We start from the raw sequence: 15,245 nt of genomic DNA, 5'->3' as shown, positions 1-15,245 counted from the left end.
ACAAATTAACCCTCTTTAATTGTGGGTGAGTTATGCAGCTCCTGGTGCAGCAGTGTGAGACACAATCTTGCAGCCTTTTATTGGGCTAATAAATCTGGAAAGGGTGGCAGACGGGGCTGGTGCAGCCAGCCGGATGGTAGTTTGGGGTGGGTGAGAGATAAGAGGCTGGAAACCCGCTCTCTCTCATTACCGCAGGTTTTGCCGGAGTTTTTCCTGTGTGTTGGGGGAATCTTATCAGCCTGTTCACGCGTCACCTGTCCTCCTTTGTCATCTGAGCACAGAACAGAAGCAAGATAGCCATTAATATCCTGAGCAATCATGCAGGATGAATTATGAACATGCTTAAAAGTGAAGAAACAGTGCGGTATTGTTTGTTATTCTAATAGCTGTACTTGTCGTTAGTGTGTAAGTGCTTTTTCCATTCAGGAGCTGTGTGGGTGGCACTGCCGGGGTCAGTGGTTTACTTTACTGTTGCATGATGGGCATGCAAAAGCATGCCAGGCATCCTGTGGGCAGAATACTGATCCCATCCCCCTCCCGCTACCACGGATATGGTTCTGTACCGCGAGAGCGCGTGAGACGGAGGAAGCGAATTGGATGTGTCCTAAGATGGCTGACAGGTGTAGATAAAGCCAAAGAGGGCGGGTGAACCACAGAAATCTATTTCCCAGCAAACCCTGTGATTTATAGCCCGTCAGGAGCAGTGTTCTCACCAACACCAACCAGCGGAGAGCTGTCAGGACCGCTCCACTGCGCCCGCACACCCCCAATCCATCCACCTCTACTCGCAACTTCTCACACAAACGCTATTGACTTCTTGCGCTCAGTTTCTCGAACAGAGCTGAAAAATACTAGGGAAGTGTGAGTCTAGTTGACTAAATGTTGCTATGAAGTTTCGACGTCGCAAATACTAGTCGTTTATTTATTTATTTCTATTAAGGCTATGTTCAAAGGGTTGGGGGACAATACCGGTATGCAATTTTAAAGAGCCCCTATCATAACATTTGAAATGTTCCTATTTTTGTTTTGGGAGTTCCCAAAAACAGTTTAACATGCATGCTAGGATAAAAAACACTTTATTTGTCTTTTAATATGCATTTATTTTTAACTGATTTGCTCAACGACTCCCAAATGATTCGTTCGACGATTCATTTTCCCAAACACCTACTTTGAGTGACGCGAATCTGCGGCGATTGGTCAAATGACCCAGTCAGTTGTTATTGGTAAAATGTAGGCAGAGACTGTCGGCAACGGAACGCCCATAACCAGGATTATAGCTTGTCAAGTGTTGAAAATTGTATATAGTGTTTGAACAAACGTGTCAGAAAATGTGCACTTTCCACACGGTCCCTTACTCGCGTCTCCGTCAAGAGTGAGCTTTCCCGGCGAAACTCCCATTGCGGAGGCTTTTGAGGGGCAGTGCTTATTATATAGAGCGAAGTCATATTTGGCTAAGTCGTTTAGGAGGTAATTGCCATTTTTCAATGAATGTCTGGGGAAAATCAAAAACAAAACTTTACCCTGCTTAGAAGCTGCGCGGAGTGTACACAACTCACACAACTCAATATGCACTATATTGTGCATGCTACAGAAAACATAGCAGCAAATATTATTAATAATACTTACAGATTGTGATTCGGAGGAGGATGAACCTGATCCATATACACTGGACTCTGAGCCCTCCTTCAGGAACAACCGGCTTGCGAATGATTAGTCATTAAAATGATGAGAACACAAGGTTCGAGCGTTGCAAATATGAACTTGAAATATGAACATGCTCGTCCCTGAGCAATGAAAACAAGTGGCTAAACTGTCTTTGCAATGTAGAACACAGCGTCTTCTCGACATGATGATGCTATTCAGCTGAAGTATTTGAATGTGTTCTAGACTTCAAGTTTAGGGCTGCAACAACTAATCGATAAAATCGATTATAATCGATTATGAAAATCGTTGTCAACGAATGTCATTATCGATTAGTTGGTCTGATTACGTCACGGGGATTGTTTACATGCTACATGCGCTTCTTACATGCGCTTCTTACATGCGCTTCATGAGGCACACACGCAGTCTCTCTCCCTCGCCGGTCTGTGCGCAACACGGACGGTTTGGAGCACATTATCTTCTGTCTCGCGCGCGCAAAACGGACTGTTTGGAGCACATTATCTTCTGTCTCGCATGCGCACTTTTGATTCCGTGAGTTTGAACTAATTTGCAGGCATCAGGAAACCGCTATCAATATGCAGCATACACGAAAATCATTCACCTTTCGGCAAATTCGCCGTTTTGAAACCAAAATAGGTGACCTGCGTTCATCATGTATACTTTATGAAGCCATACTGTAGTATAATGTGAGATAGAAATGTATATTTAAGTCATTAAATTCAAGTTAACGTAAGCTTTTCCCTCCACTGCGGCTGTCAGTCATTCTCTATTCGGTGTTCAAACAGCGCGTCGCGTTACAACAGACATGATGAAACTCTTTCCAAGATGATTCAATGTTATTATTATAATTGATTCGTAGATAAAGGTCTATGGTTTCGTAATATAATGACTGTCTTGCTAAACTTAATCACTTTCTACTGAGTGTCTGTTCGATCACAACACTAGAGTAGACTCGGCGCACTATAATTGTTCTTCACGTGCACAGTAGCCTAACTGAAATTTAAAACTGTTAAAAGAAAAGGCTTAATAAACTATTGCAAAGATACTGTAATACACAGTCAATATTGCTTCCTCACTAAACAGCTGTGCATCTGATTTTTACGATGTTTTTCATAAATGTATAACAACAATACAAAGAGCAATGTGTAACGTTTTACCAGAGATAGTGCTATACTTATTGTCTCTTATTTTTTCCCCACTAAGGAATGTTTTTTTCACTAAATGTTCAGATTTTATAAAATTATTGTGCACTTGTGATTTTTCTAGGCTAAGTTTTTCTGAGTTATCCACTAATCTAGTTTACAATAGCATTTTTGTCATAGGTTATGGTCATATATATATTTTTTATTTGTTGTTTTTCTATATAATGAAGTTGTCTGTATTAAGAAGATTGTTTAACACACAAAAGAGTGTGGTTTTTAGGGTTTTATTTAGTTATAATAAACAAAAAAATGAAATACATTTTTTATCCGATTAATCGATTAATCGAAAAAATAATCGTCCGATTAATCGATTATCAAAATAATCGTTAGTTGCAGCCCTATTCAAGTTTACACTTCCGTCTGCGCACGCAGTTGTTGGGAGCGGCCAATGAGCTAATGTTTTGTATCTACGTCACTACAAAACAGCTAATGACTCGTTTCAAAAACAATTCGTTTCATAGACTCAGAGTCGACTCTCACTTTTGAAAGACAATAACTTTATATACGGTGCACTTTCAGATATAAATCTTTGCAGGATGTTTTCATTCCCTTAGAGCTGTATTCCACACTACATGAACAGTCATTTTCAAAAATCCATGATGGGTGCTGAGCTCTTTAAACTGGTTTAAAGAGGAAACATTATAAATGAAACTTACTTAACCACAACACATCTACTGTTCTATTATATTCAACAGAATAGAAAATGTAAGGAATAGTTGATGACAGGCAGTTGAATTATTAGAAAATAATGCACACCGAGGTGGTAATTACGCGAAGAGGAGTTGCTGTTACACCTCGGATTGTCATTATTTTCTAAAAATTGAATTGACCAGAGTCAAGTATTCCACTTATACTATGGTTACAGCATCTCAAGATATTGTTCAGATGTCAGATTTTTTTTTTTTTTTCAGATCTCATCCCATGCCTCTGTTGCTAATTCTAAAACATTATTTTAGAGCTAGTAATGGAGGCTTGAGCCATCGATTCGATAGCAGACTAATGCTGTTATTAGAGAGAGATTAAGCGTATGTGAATTACCTGAATGTGTTGTGTCACTTTTAAGTTGCTAAACTATTTTACTGATAAAATCGTCAGAACACGTTTCTGTGCGAGTATTTGTGTGTCCATACTGTATTTGTGTAGGAGTGGGAGAGAAAGCGGGAGAAACTTAACTTTGTAGCAAAAAAACATAAATAATTTGATATTTACTATATTTACTTACTGGGTCAGTGTTGTTGTGGATTTTTGATTATTTTGTTGTTGTAGTCTGTAAGGAACTTTTGTAAATGAAATAAGTGATAGAGATATATTAATGCGGTCAAGACCTGCTTGGAACTACTTTAGCAGTGGTAAACATCACGTTTAACATGCAATGATCATAATCTCTTTCAGCGGCGTTCAGTTTGGGAGTTGACTGATTCCTAGATTAAGTATGTTAATATAAAGACTGTCTTCTGGGTTTTTTTTAGACTAGTCTGTTACAAAATTTCCACTTAAATGTTATGGGGATTAGGTGTGGCGTACATCTGTCTCTGCCTTTGATGTCATCTATAGTCTCAACGCTTCCTTCCACCCCCATGCTATTGGAGTCACTTCTGAGAGCTGAATATTACACACCGGGCTTAAGATAATCACATACAGTCTGTATTGTAACACAATTTTCTTCTACTCTTTATTTATTTTTTTCAATTGCTGATGAGATCAGGAGTCTCACAATGTAATTTCACAGTTTTATTCCAGTACCTGTGGCTATTGACTTTTGATTCAGGTTGGCTACCTGCTGCATTCATCTGGCGCTTGGATCAAATTTTATTACCACAACTGCAAAGTTCCATTGTTTAGATTTGGTTTTCAGCATCACAAAACAATGCCGTTTTATCGATGCTGTGGCGAGGCAGAATTACACGGCGGAGCTTGAGGTGGCACCATGAGTCCAAGATTTACTTTAAACTGCTGTTTCTTCACTGCCTGCTATGATGGTGTTATCTGTTTCAGATAATGGGAAGTGCTTCACTGCAGGTCTAAAATCGGTCTATTTTTTCTCTCTTTCCCCGCAGGACCTCGATGGGCCTCTTGGAATCTTGGTGTGTTTATTTGTATCCGCTGTGCTGGAATACACCGGAATCTCGGAGTGCATATATCACGCGTCAAATCAGTCAACTTGGACCAATGGACCCCCGAGCAGATACAAGTATGAATATTTTTGTGTAAAACTGTGTTGGTTGTCTTTTTTTTTTTTTTTTTTGTAGGGGTGAACGATATGTTTCAGGCCTGGTGATGACTCACCTCTCAAACCTATTTTTTTTTTTTTAAACAACTTCTCACATTCATTGATCACATACACTACCATTCAAAAGTTTGGGGTCAATAAGATTTTTGATTTTTTTTCTTATGCTCACCAAGCCTGCATTTATCAATACAGTAAAAACAGTAATATTATGAAATATAGTTCCATTTAAAGATACCCCTTTTCCATTTTAGTACATTTTAAATTTCAATTTATTCCTTTTATTACTGCAAAGCTGGATTTTCAGAAGACATTATTCCAGTCTTCAGTGTCACACAGTCCTTCACAAATCATTCTAATATGCCGATTTTGTGTTCAAGAAACATTTCTTATTATTATCATTAGAGCCCGACCGATAAAGGATTTTGAAGGCCGATACCGATACAAATATTTTTGGGTTTTAAAATCCGATATTCCGATATATCGGACGATATTTTTTTTAATTAAATATTGTTGGATTTCACACACGTGTAAAAGAAAAGCTAACTTTTCTGCACACGATATGTTTGATACTTTTTCTCTATGTCTAAATGTTCACTCCTCGCAAGTATAACTTACATTTTACAATGCAGGAACTGTAACTAGAGATATGCTAGTTATAAATACAGTAATAATTAGAAAAAGTTCATTGTGGTTTCCAAGCTCATTAATGTTAACGTTAACGGCCTTCCACTGATGATATTGGCATTAGCTTGCTTTGTGGTTAGCTAGTCTATGATGAGCCATAATTTACCAATAGATAACATCATACTGCAAATTGTAAAACGTACATTTTCAATATAACAGGCCAAGGAGAGATGATTAAAGCGTGTTTCATTCGTTTTTATTTTATTTTTTAAATATTCATTTATCGGCCATTATAACTGCCGATACCGATATTATGGAAAATGCCTAATATCGGCCGATAATATCGGTCTGGCTCTAATTATCATTTATATGAATTGGATATTTTTTTAGCAGTATACATTGAATTGGATATTTTTTTTAGCAGTATAAATACTTAATTGTCATGTTTAATCAATTTAATGCCTAATGCCTTGCTGAATAAAAATTGATTTATGATTTATTGACTTATTTTATGATTTATTGACTTTTTTTTTTTTGGCTTGCAAATGGAAATATTTTAGTAGGGATGCAAATATAATTACCTTTTGCCAAGTAATATTAATTAGTTGGCTGGCACGCATGAGGTTCTAATCAAATCTGCAAACCCTTTAAATATTGGATTGAATAGTTTGAAAAATACGTTTGTCATATCTGTGTTGGGCCAGTGAAAATCTATACTAATGATATTTTCACACCTGTTAAATAAACTTGCAACACCAATATTACATGATAACATGGGTTGGGATGGATGGTCGCTTTTGACTTTCGCTTTTAAATTTGCAATCACGTACTCTGTATAATACGCAGGCATCATTGATCACTTGTACGGTGTAAAGACGAATACCGTGTAATAACGACTACTGTAGCAAGCCTACTACTGGCCTCATCAAGCCAGCATAAAAATCCTTGTAGAGCACTTCTTGAAGTTATGAGGTCATCTATTGTAGTACTCCATAACACACTGCTATTTCAGGTGCAAAAAAAAACATGATTCAAATCACAGGTATATGTGTGTAACTGTATTGGAGGTCTCTGTGTGTTGTGCTGTAAAGAGCAGTGTGGCTTGAAAGATTTGAGATTAAGCAACCAAAAGGGAGTCTTGCATCTACCCTTCGCATATTAATTGACATCTGGATGGATAATTAATTCTTGATGGGTGATTACTTGTCTGTTTTCAGCATACTCTTCCTTCACTCTGATCCATCATTCTCATATTAATTTGTCTGTGACAGACTTAGACTTACATGACATTGAACTCATAATGCAAATGCATGTAATTTGTATATTCGAACATTGGTTAAATACAGGATTACACGATTAATTAAAAATCAAGGCCATGAACTCGCACAGATGGCTGAGTTTATAACCAGAATTTCATTTTAAGCCGGTTTCAGATGAAAGATCATGTGTTTTACCATTTTGCTTTATTAGGAAGTTTTTAGGAACTTTATTAGAAATTGGCATTTGTGGCATGAATCACGGGACAGATATTTTGCACTGTCACCCCTGTTGTCCCGGTGATTGTGCACATCAACCAATCAAATTCCACCCCTTCAAGGGATGAATGAGGTCACTCTTTAGTACTTTAGTACTTTGACATTGAAAGAGAGAGATCGATATAGCTCTTTTTTAGAGATCCAAGCAGTGAAATAATAATATTTTTTTTTATTTTTATTTTTTTAGAGTTGTAATTTGATGTTTATGTACTTTTAATAATGGACAAAGACACTTCTGTTAGTGTTTTAATAGAGTTGACAAAACTGTGAAAAAAAATGAATTCTCAAAAACTTTCAGCTGAACTAAAACATGATTTGCAATGTTTTTCATAAAGAAAACTACTTGGTTGGTTTATGTATTTTCACCTGTTATTTCTTTGTTGTCTCTCTTTCTCTGTTTAGAGTGTGCAGAGCATGGGCAACACCAAGGCAAGACAGCTGTATGAAGCTCATCTCCCAGAAAACTTCAGACGGCCGCAAACTGACCAGTATCCTTGAGTCTTTTTGTCTGTGTTTGTTTGTGTGATTCCGGTTGCAATTATGCTCCAATGGCCTTTGCTAGTCAGTTGGTAAAAGTGAGCATCAACTTTCTAATCCGAGGTTGTTGTGTGGCACAGATGCCTTCTTGATCGTCTGGAGAGAATTGCAATGATGAAAGTGAAAAATCCCTTTTCTTGGCTCTAGAAAAGACGAATTGCAGATTTGCAATATTCAAAGAACTGTTTATTTGTGAGTTTATGCTGAATTTGTGGTGTCGTATCCTAATCTTTTCTTGCTGCTGCTAAATTCAAACAAACTATCAGATTCTGTAGCCAGCATTAGCAACTTTTCTCTTGTAAGCAATGGAGAAGGGTTTAGAGTATGTATGTATTATATAGCAGTGTAATTTACTGTAGAGAACTTCAATTCTGTCACAAAGTATATACATGTATCATGAATATATATATGGCTTTATTATATATGAATATATAAGATGGCTCCTTTCTGTATACACGAAGTGAACTGTCTTTATAAAGTATCTTCTTATTAAACGGTCTGTCTGTACACTTACAAAGTTCTCAATGCTTCGTTTTGCGTGTATGGACCCTCATTATGTTACGGTGTTAGTGTGGGGCTATTTTGAGCCTTTTTAGTGGTATAAACTAGCGATATCTTTTTACTTTTTTAATGCCCCCATTACTAGCATTATACGCTAAACAGTTTTTAGAGATAAAACTCTTTACATTCGATTATCATGAAAACAAATCTCAGAGAACGATTGACTAGGTACCGATGTTTTATTAGACCAAAGGTTCATTTTCTTCTTTGAGTTGAGATTTACAAGAAATATTTTAGTTCTACTTTGTAAAGGGAATACTGCTGGTAAAAAGCACATTAGGCTATTTGTTGGAAGTTTTTGCAAACCACGTGTTATTGCACTTTTGTGTATATAGCAATACATTTAAATCAGAAGTGTGCAATACACTACTTTAGAATTCATTATTCAATTTTGTGCGTAACAATGGGATAAAATTTAAAGACACACACACATATAACAGCTGTGTGACGTTATGTATATAAAACACAGTTGGGAATTCCTGTTCTAATATTGGTGGATGTGTGAGAGTTTGGCTGGCAAAGCCTGTGGGACTTCACACCTTTGGCTTGAGAGTTCAAGAGAAAACAGCTGCTGTTTTCAGCACATTCACACACAGCAGAACTGAACAGGAACTTCCTCATCTCTGAGGCCCGATAGGAAGTCTCTTCATGTCTCTCATCCCTCCGCCTCATCTCTCTTGCCTCGGGTATCCTCCTCCGTCCTATTTCACACCATCAGTCTAATTGGGTGTGTGTGGCGGCCAGGATAATTCCATATTCTCCTCATTGGCGCCTTCAGAAACTCTAATTGAATTTCCCTGGCATCCGTGGCCCGTTATCAGCTCTCCTGCATTTGGTGTGGCTATGGAAATGGCTTCATTTGTATGCTGACCGATGAGGTACAATATTCTTAACCGTCAAAATGGATTAATCTGGACAGCAGAGGTGAGCTTCATCCACAAACTGGCTTTGATGGAATTTGCTTTATCACAGGTGTGGTTTCTTCAGATGGAAATGCGGATCTTTTGTGCTCCAGTGTGGGGGTATCGAACTCTTTCACCCTCTCTCACTTCCCACTTATCACTGCTTCTCTCTCTCTAATGGAAAAGTTGGTTGTGTTAATACAAACGTCAGATCGGCAGAGAGAGGAAATTTTAAGTTCTTTCTCTTTTGTTGCAGAGATACCTTCATTTGGTGTGCTTGTGGATTCTTTTTTTCTTTCTAATTTTTCTCTCTGTGTGTGTGTGTGTGTTTAACTGCATATAACAAATTTTTGCCAGCACTATTTTTTTATGCATCATCTTTCCTCTCTGGTTTTTCTCTGTAACGTTTGCATCATGTTCTATCTCAGCGTGATGAAACATCTCTTGCATTTTAAAGAAGCCCTGCATAATGAAGTGTTCCTTAGGATTTTAATTAGCTGATTCAGGTGTGTTTGATTAGGGTTTGAGCTGAACTTTGCAGGAAGGTAGATCTCCAGGAACGTATATTATGCTATGTTCAGTAGATGTAGCGCAACAGAATGGAACTGAATCTAAGCGTCTCCACTCGTTTTAAATTTAGGTGCTTTAAAGGGTATTTATGTAAAGATGCTTGGAACTTTTCCAAGATGGTTTTATGGGGTAAAACTGGCTAACAGCTACAGCACAGCAAGCTTTCTGCATGTTAATTAAAGCAGTACTGCTATATATTTATATATATTAGGGCTGTCGATGTTAATATGTTTATGTATGCGATTAATTCAAGCTCCTTAACACGTTAAAATAATTTGTATGCTATACTCGTGTTGCGTTTTCAGTGAATTATTAATGCCAGTGTGGGCTTTGCTTTAAAACACGAGCTCTGTCATTGCGTCTGAAGAGTGCGAGCCCTCGCGCATCGCGCTGAGTGAAATATAGACTGAACTGAACGGATAATGCAAACCAGTGTAGATTGTTCTTTTTATCTTTCATCATAGCATCCTAAAAATGTTTTTTTAGGATCGTCACTGAATTCCCAAAAATATTTATCATCACAACTGTTTTCAACATTGATGATAATGTTTCTTGAGCACCAAATCTGCATTTTAGAATGATTTCTGAAGGATAATGTGACACTGAAGTGAACACTGGAGTAATGATGCTAAAATTATACTATTAATGCTGTTTTATTTATTAAATAAATGCAGCTTTGGTGAACAAACTTTTCGACTCCAAGCTTTTGAAGGGTCATGTATTTTAGCTCTTTATTATTGTTGTTTTTTTTCTCTCTCTCTCTCTCTTTTTTTTTTTTTTTGTCACTCGGTGTACTACCACTTAAAATTCTTCTTGGACCAGCAGGTTGAGTACCCCTGATATTTTGTACTAAAGGTTTTCGCAAGGCTTTTGTCGCACTTTTTTTCTTTCTTTCTTGCAATCTTTCTCTTCCTGTCACCTGTGACTTAACCCTGGTCCATATTTCATCCGATGCATTATTATATTGCGATAAGGGATTCATGAGAGTTGTAAATCCAGTAAAGCTGCATGAACTGCTACTCTTTGCATTTACCTGTCAGTGTATAAATTGGCACTGTTAGCAAAGGGTGAGATTCGGAGAGCGTGTGTTTTGATTTCAGTTTGGCCCCAATCTGTGTGTGTATGTTTGCTGTGAAAGGAAGTGTTTCTCTTTTTCAAATAGTTGTATTGAGTTTTTGGTTCAGGTGAGCTGTTGGTGCTCTGGTGTCTTTAATGATGAGGAGAGATAACAGCCAGTCGAGAGGGCCAGCATCTTTACTGCAGGGGTTACATTGTAGCTGTGCAAGATTCCAACTTAAGATTTCTAGCCTAACTGAGATTTGCCATACCTGAGATTTAAAAACCACAACAAAAGGAAGTTTTGTGGCTTTCGCCCTATGTTGATATACTTTGAGGACATATAGAAATGAGGTATGATATATCCCATCAATCAGATGTGAGACAAACCATTTCATGGGGTTTTTTCAACATCACCTGACATCATGTTTCTTGATTACAGGTTACAGAGGTACTTGTTTTTAAATGCTGTGATGTTTAAAATGATTTGTGTTAGTTTCAATAAAGCTTGAATTTTCCTTAGCAATGTTTCAGAACTGTGGAGTTCTTCATCAGGGACAAGTACGAGAGGAAGAAGTACTACGATAAAAACGCTGTCAATGGAGCCATTGTGAGTATCACCTTGCACCCATTCACTGTTGCTATCAAACGAGTGTGTGTGTGTGTGTGTGTACAGCAATGTTTTTTTTCAGGTTCATGACCACATTATTCATAAATCCTCAGCAAAGTTAGGTCACTTTAAAATAGTTTTTACTAGAACTATGGCAAAACCATAATATGTTAATATATTGTGTTTGTCCCCCTATATTATTGCATTGATAGATCCTTATTTGCTTTTTTATTTTTTAATTTATGTGTGAATTCATATCACTTCCTATAGATTAATAATCTTAAATTTTCTATATTTTGTATTTATTTATTTAATCTATTTATCCATGTGTGAATTTATATCCCTTCCTGCAGTTTAAAGAATGAAGAATCAGTTCATATAAATAGTGGCAGTTCTCTGAAGCATTGTACTAGACAAATACTGAAACGGATCTTGCAGGTTTGGTTGCGTTTAGCAAAGTTGGGATTTTTATATTGTGATGCACTGCAGAATTTTAAATTGTAACATTGTATAGTGAGCCAGCACTATAGTTTACTCTAAGTTATATTTTATGTACTGAAGGCCTGATGTTGGTGGCCAGTTGTTCTGATCATTGAGGCCTCAAATTCACATTACACAGGCTGGTGGGTTGCAGCTGTGCTTTACGCACTGTAAATTGATTGACAGGAGCCGGCAGCAAATTAAAGCACTCACTCGTGTTGAATTATGGCCTGTGATTTCCTCTCTTTTCTTTGTCTGTGTTGACCAAATCTTTAAGAACGCCGCAAAGAATAGTAATTGACCATCCTTAGCGTGCTGTGCAAGACTTCAGTCTCATGATAATGCGTGAGGAGCTTAAGCAATCTAAACAAACAGACTCCTTTTGGCCTTTTCTGATTGCTTTGGATCAGGAGAGACTGAAACATGGTTGCAGCGTGAAAGCTTTTCGATCAAACTCTGCAAGGCTGCCCTGTCCAATTACAGTTCTCTTTCTACCTAAGCCTACCCAAGGAGAGCTCTGCCTCTCTCTGACAGGCCCGTCTGAGCCAGCCAATTAAAGCCCCTATCTGCCGAAATAGAAAGCCAATCAGATTTCAACAGAGGTCAATGCGAGCCGCTGATTGAGTCATAAACCTGACATAGAGACTGATGCTGCTTGTATACATGTCTGAGAAAGGATGAGAGAAGAAAGAAAAACAGTTAAATGAATTAAAATTCAATACTAAAATGTAAAAGTGGCTTGTTGTACTCCGCACTGTAAAGTTGAGGCACTGCCTGAAGAAAGACTGATTCCAGGTCGTCCTTGTTCACCCACTCTGCCAACGGCTTTTGAATGCAAATAAGTGATTAAAAACAACTCGTTATCAGTTTAAGGCATTTTGCTCAGTGTGTGTGTGTGTGTGTGAAGAAGAAGAGAGAATGAGAAGCTGAGTGAGAACAGTATTGTGAAGTGAAGGACTGTTATTTGATATGATTGCTCAATACTTCTTTGCTCTTTGTGTGTTTAAAATGTATTCATGTTTAAAAACTGTTTTTGGTTTGTGTTGTTAATGTTAACTAAACATTAAATTGTTTTTGTTAATTGAAATGTTGCTTAAACAAAATATCAATATAATATAATATAAGATAGTATAGTATTAATATTAGAGAGAAAAACCATGGCAACATTTCTAATTTTCATATAAGGTTTTGTTGAAGTACTGCAATAGTCTGGGTCCCATCCCAAGAGACTGTTTTAAATATAAAGAAGAGTTACTTCCTTTAATACATCTGCGTTTGTCTTTGCCAATGCAGAAGATTAGTATATCCTGGTTTATAAGCACAAGTTCCGGCTTTGACTAGGGTGTAACTGAAGCCATTACAATCATGCATGTTATTTGCATGTCACCAGTTATAGAAGGTAAATGTTTAAGCAACACAAAGCTTAAGACTCTGTCATTATTCACTCACCTTTATTTTATTCCAAGCCTTTACGACCGCCTTTCTTAAAACACAATGGAAGAAAACAGCACTGACAAGTGTTAATATAAATTGAGCCTTTAATGCTGTCAGTTGTTGTGCTATGTTATACTAGTTGATTAATTGCATGCGCTATTCTAATAGTTTGAGTAATGTTTGAGTCTCTTATGCGTATCAAGGCTGTGTTTATTTTGATCAAAAATACAGTAAAAGCAGTTATACTGTGAAATGTTATTATAATTTACAATACATTTTCTACTTTGATTTCTCCGTCACATGATCCTTCAGAAATCTTATTATTATCAATGTAAAAAAAGCATGGAAAGCATGATACTTTTTATAAGATTTTTGAAGAGAGTAGTTCAAAAGAACAGCATTTATTTGAAATCGAAATATTTATATAATGTAATATAATTGTCATTGCTGTCATTTTTTTTTTACTTTTGAGTGTTTTTTTTTTTATTATTATTTTTTTTATCTCAGCTCTGTTGCTGGGTTTCACCACTCTTTGGTAACAACTTGCCCCAGTGCTGTCATTTAAGTCTCATCATGTGCCTTTGACTCTAAGCCTGAGATGGAGGCATCTGATGAGGAGTTAGAAAAAAAAAAGAAGAAGAAAGAAAGAAAAGAAATCAATAGTTGCTTGCTTCCAGCCCAGGCGGAGAGAATGCAATATTGCAGCCTTTCCTTTCTTCAATTACTAAAACAAGCTCAAGAGAGTCTAACGGACCATCCCTCGCTTTCCTTCTCCTTGTCTTCCTGTCTCGTGGCAGTAATGAAAGTTCTGTGTGTTCTTCTGTGGCAGTAGATGGGGAATAAATGTGTCTTATTGAAAGCCTTATCTCCAGTCAGCGTGCTGAAGTCATGTTCCCTCCCTGCTGATTCGCACCATTTAAATGATTGTGTGTGTGAAGCCAACAGCGAAGCGGAACCTCAGAAAATAAATGTCCCAGGATATTAAGCGTCCTGCACTTCCTTGTTTTGTTTTGATGTTTTCAAAACATGCTTTTTTCCCCCATTATTTTGATCAAGTGTTTCCGAAGCCATGGAAAATGCGCAAAATGAAGAATCTCAGTGGGATTTTTTTTAATATCAAGAACGGAATATATAAAAGGCGACAGGAATATGAACATCACAGGCTCAGCTCTGCAACGGTCTGTGTGAATGTGTGAGTGAGATACCAGAGCGTGACTAATAATAGATTCAGCCTTCCACACCCAGCGATTGGACAATTCTCATACTTCTCACTGTCTCTTTTCTCACTGCAGTCATCTAAGCCTTATTCAGCCCCAGGTGACCTGGCCTGCTTGGCCGTTTGCACTGCATTATGGGGCGTTTAGCTGTTCGCTCCTTCTATTACTCCCCTGCTAGAAAGCTGGAGACCTTTGGACCTCACACCGATGCTGTTACTTCTTTGAGAGGATGGGAGTCTTCTCGCCTTCGGCTGCGTTTAGATGGAGATGGGTTCTCTCCACCCTTTGCTGTCTCTGCTTATTGACCGCCTCTTCTCATCTCCTCCTGCTTCCCGTTCTGGCCTTATTTCCCCAGACGGGCACGCTGGTATTAAAGGGATTGGGGGAGAAGAGAAGAAGAGTATTGTGTGGTATTATTTAATGGCTCTCTAATGAATATGGGCCCATGCTGCTGTGGAGCATAGTGTGATGCTAACCCAATAAAAGCAGATTATGAGGGGCATCCATCAGCAGGTAATGAACCGGTCCGGACAGTTCTGTGTTAACTTGAGCTGTAATGGACCTACTTGTTCAGCGTGGGCTCTGTGGACGTATGCTAATGACAGCACTACTTCCATAGTGGGAC

At 37.7% G+C, this 15,245-nt stretch overlaps 1 protein-coding gene across 3 annotated transcripts in view; it reads left to right on the top strand.

The window, feature by feature from the left end:
- Positions 1 to 15,245, top strand: part of smap1 (small ArfGAP 1) — a 102,432-nt gene that overhangs the window by 24,771 nt on the left and 62,416 nt on the right. For all 3 annotated transcript variants that reach the window (XM_039671921.2, XM_089117062.1, XM_039671922.2), the window contains exons 2-4: positions 4,922 to 5,055; positions 7,656 to 7,741; positions 11,414 to 11,489. In XM_039671921.2, coding sequence (XP_039527855.1) covers positions 4,922 to 5,055; positions 7,656 to 7,741; positions 11,414 to 11,489 — 296 coding nt within the window. The remainder of the gene's footprint in view (positions 1 to 4,921; positions 5,056 to 7,655; positions 7,742 to 11,413; positions 11,490 to 15,245) is intronic.

The sequence above is a fragment of the Pimephales promelas genome, chromosome 11, assembly GCF_988280905.1.
Source record: "Pimephales promelas chromosome 11, fPimPro1.hap1.1, whole genome shotgun sequence".
NCBI lineage: Eukaryota > Metazoa > Chordata > Actinopteri > Cypriniformes > Leuciscidae > Pimephales > Pimephales promelas.
This window is presented reverse-complemented; position numbering and strand designations above follow the sequence as displayed.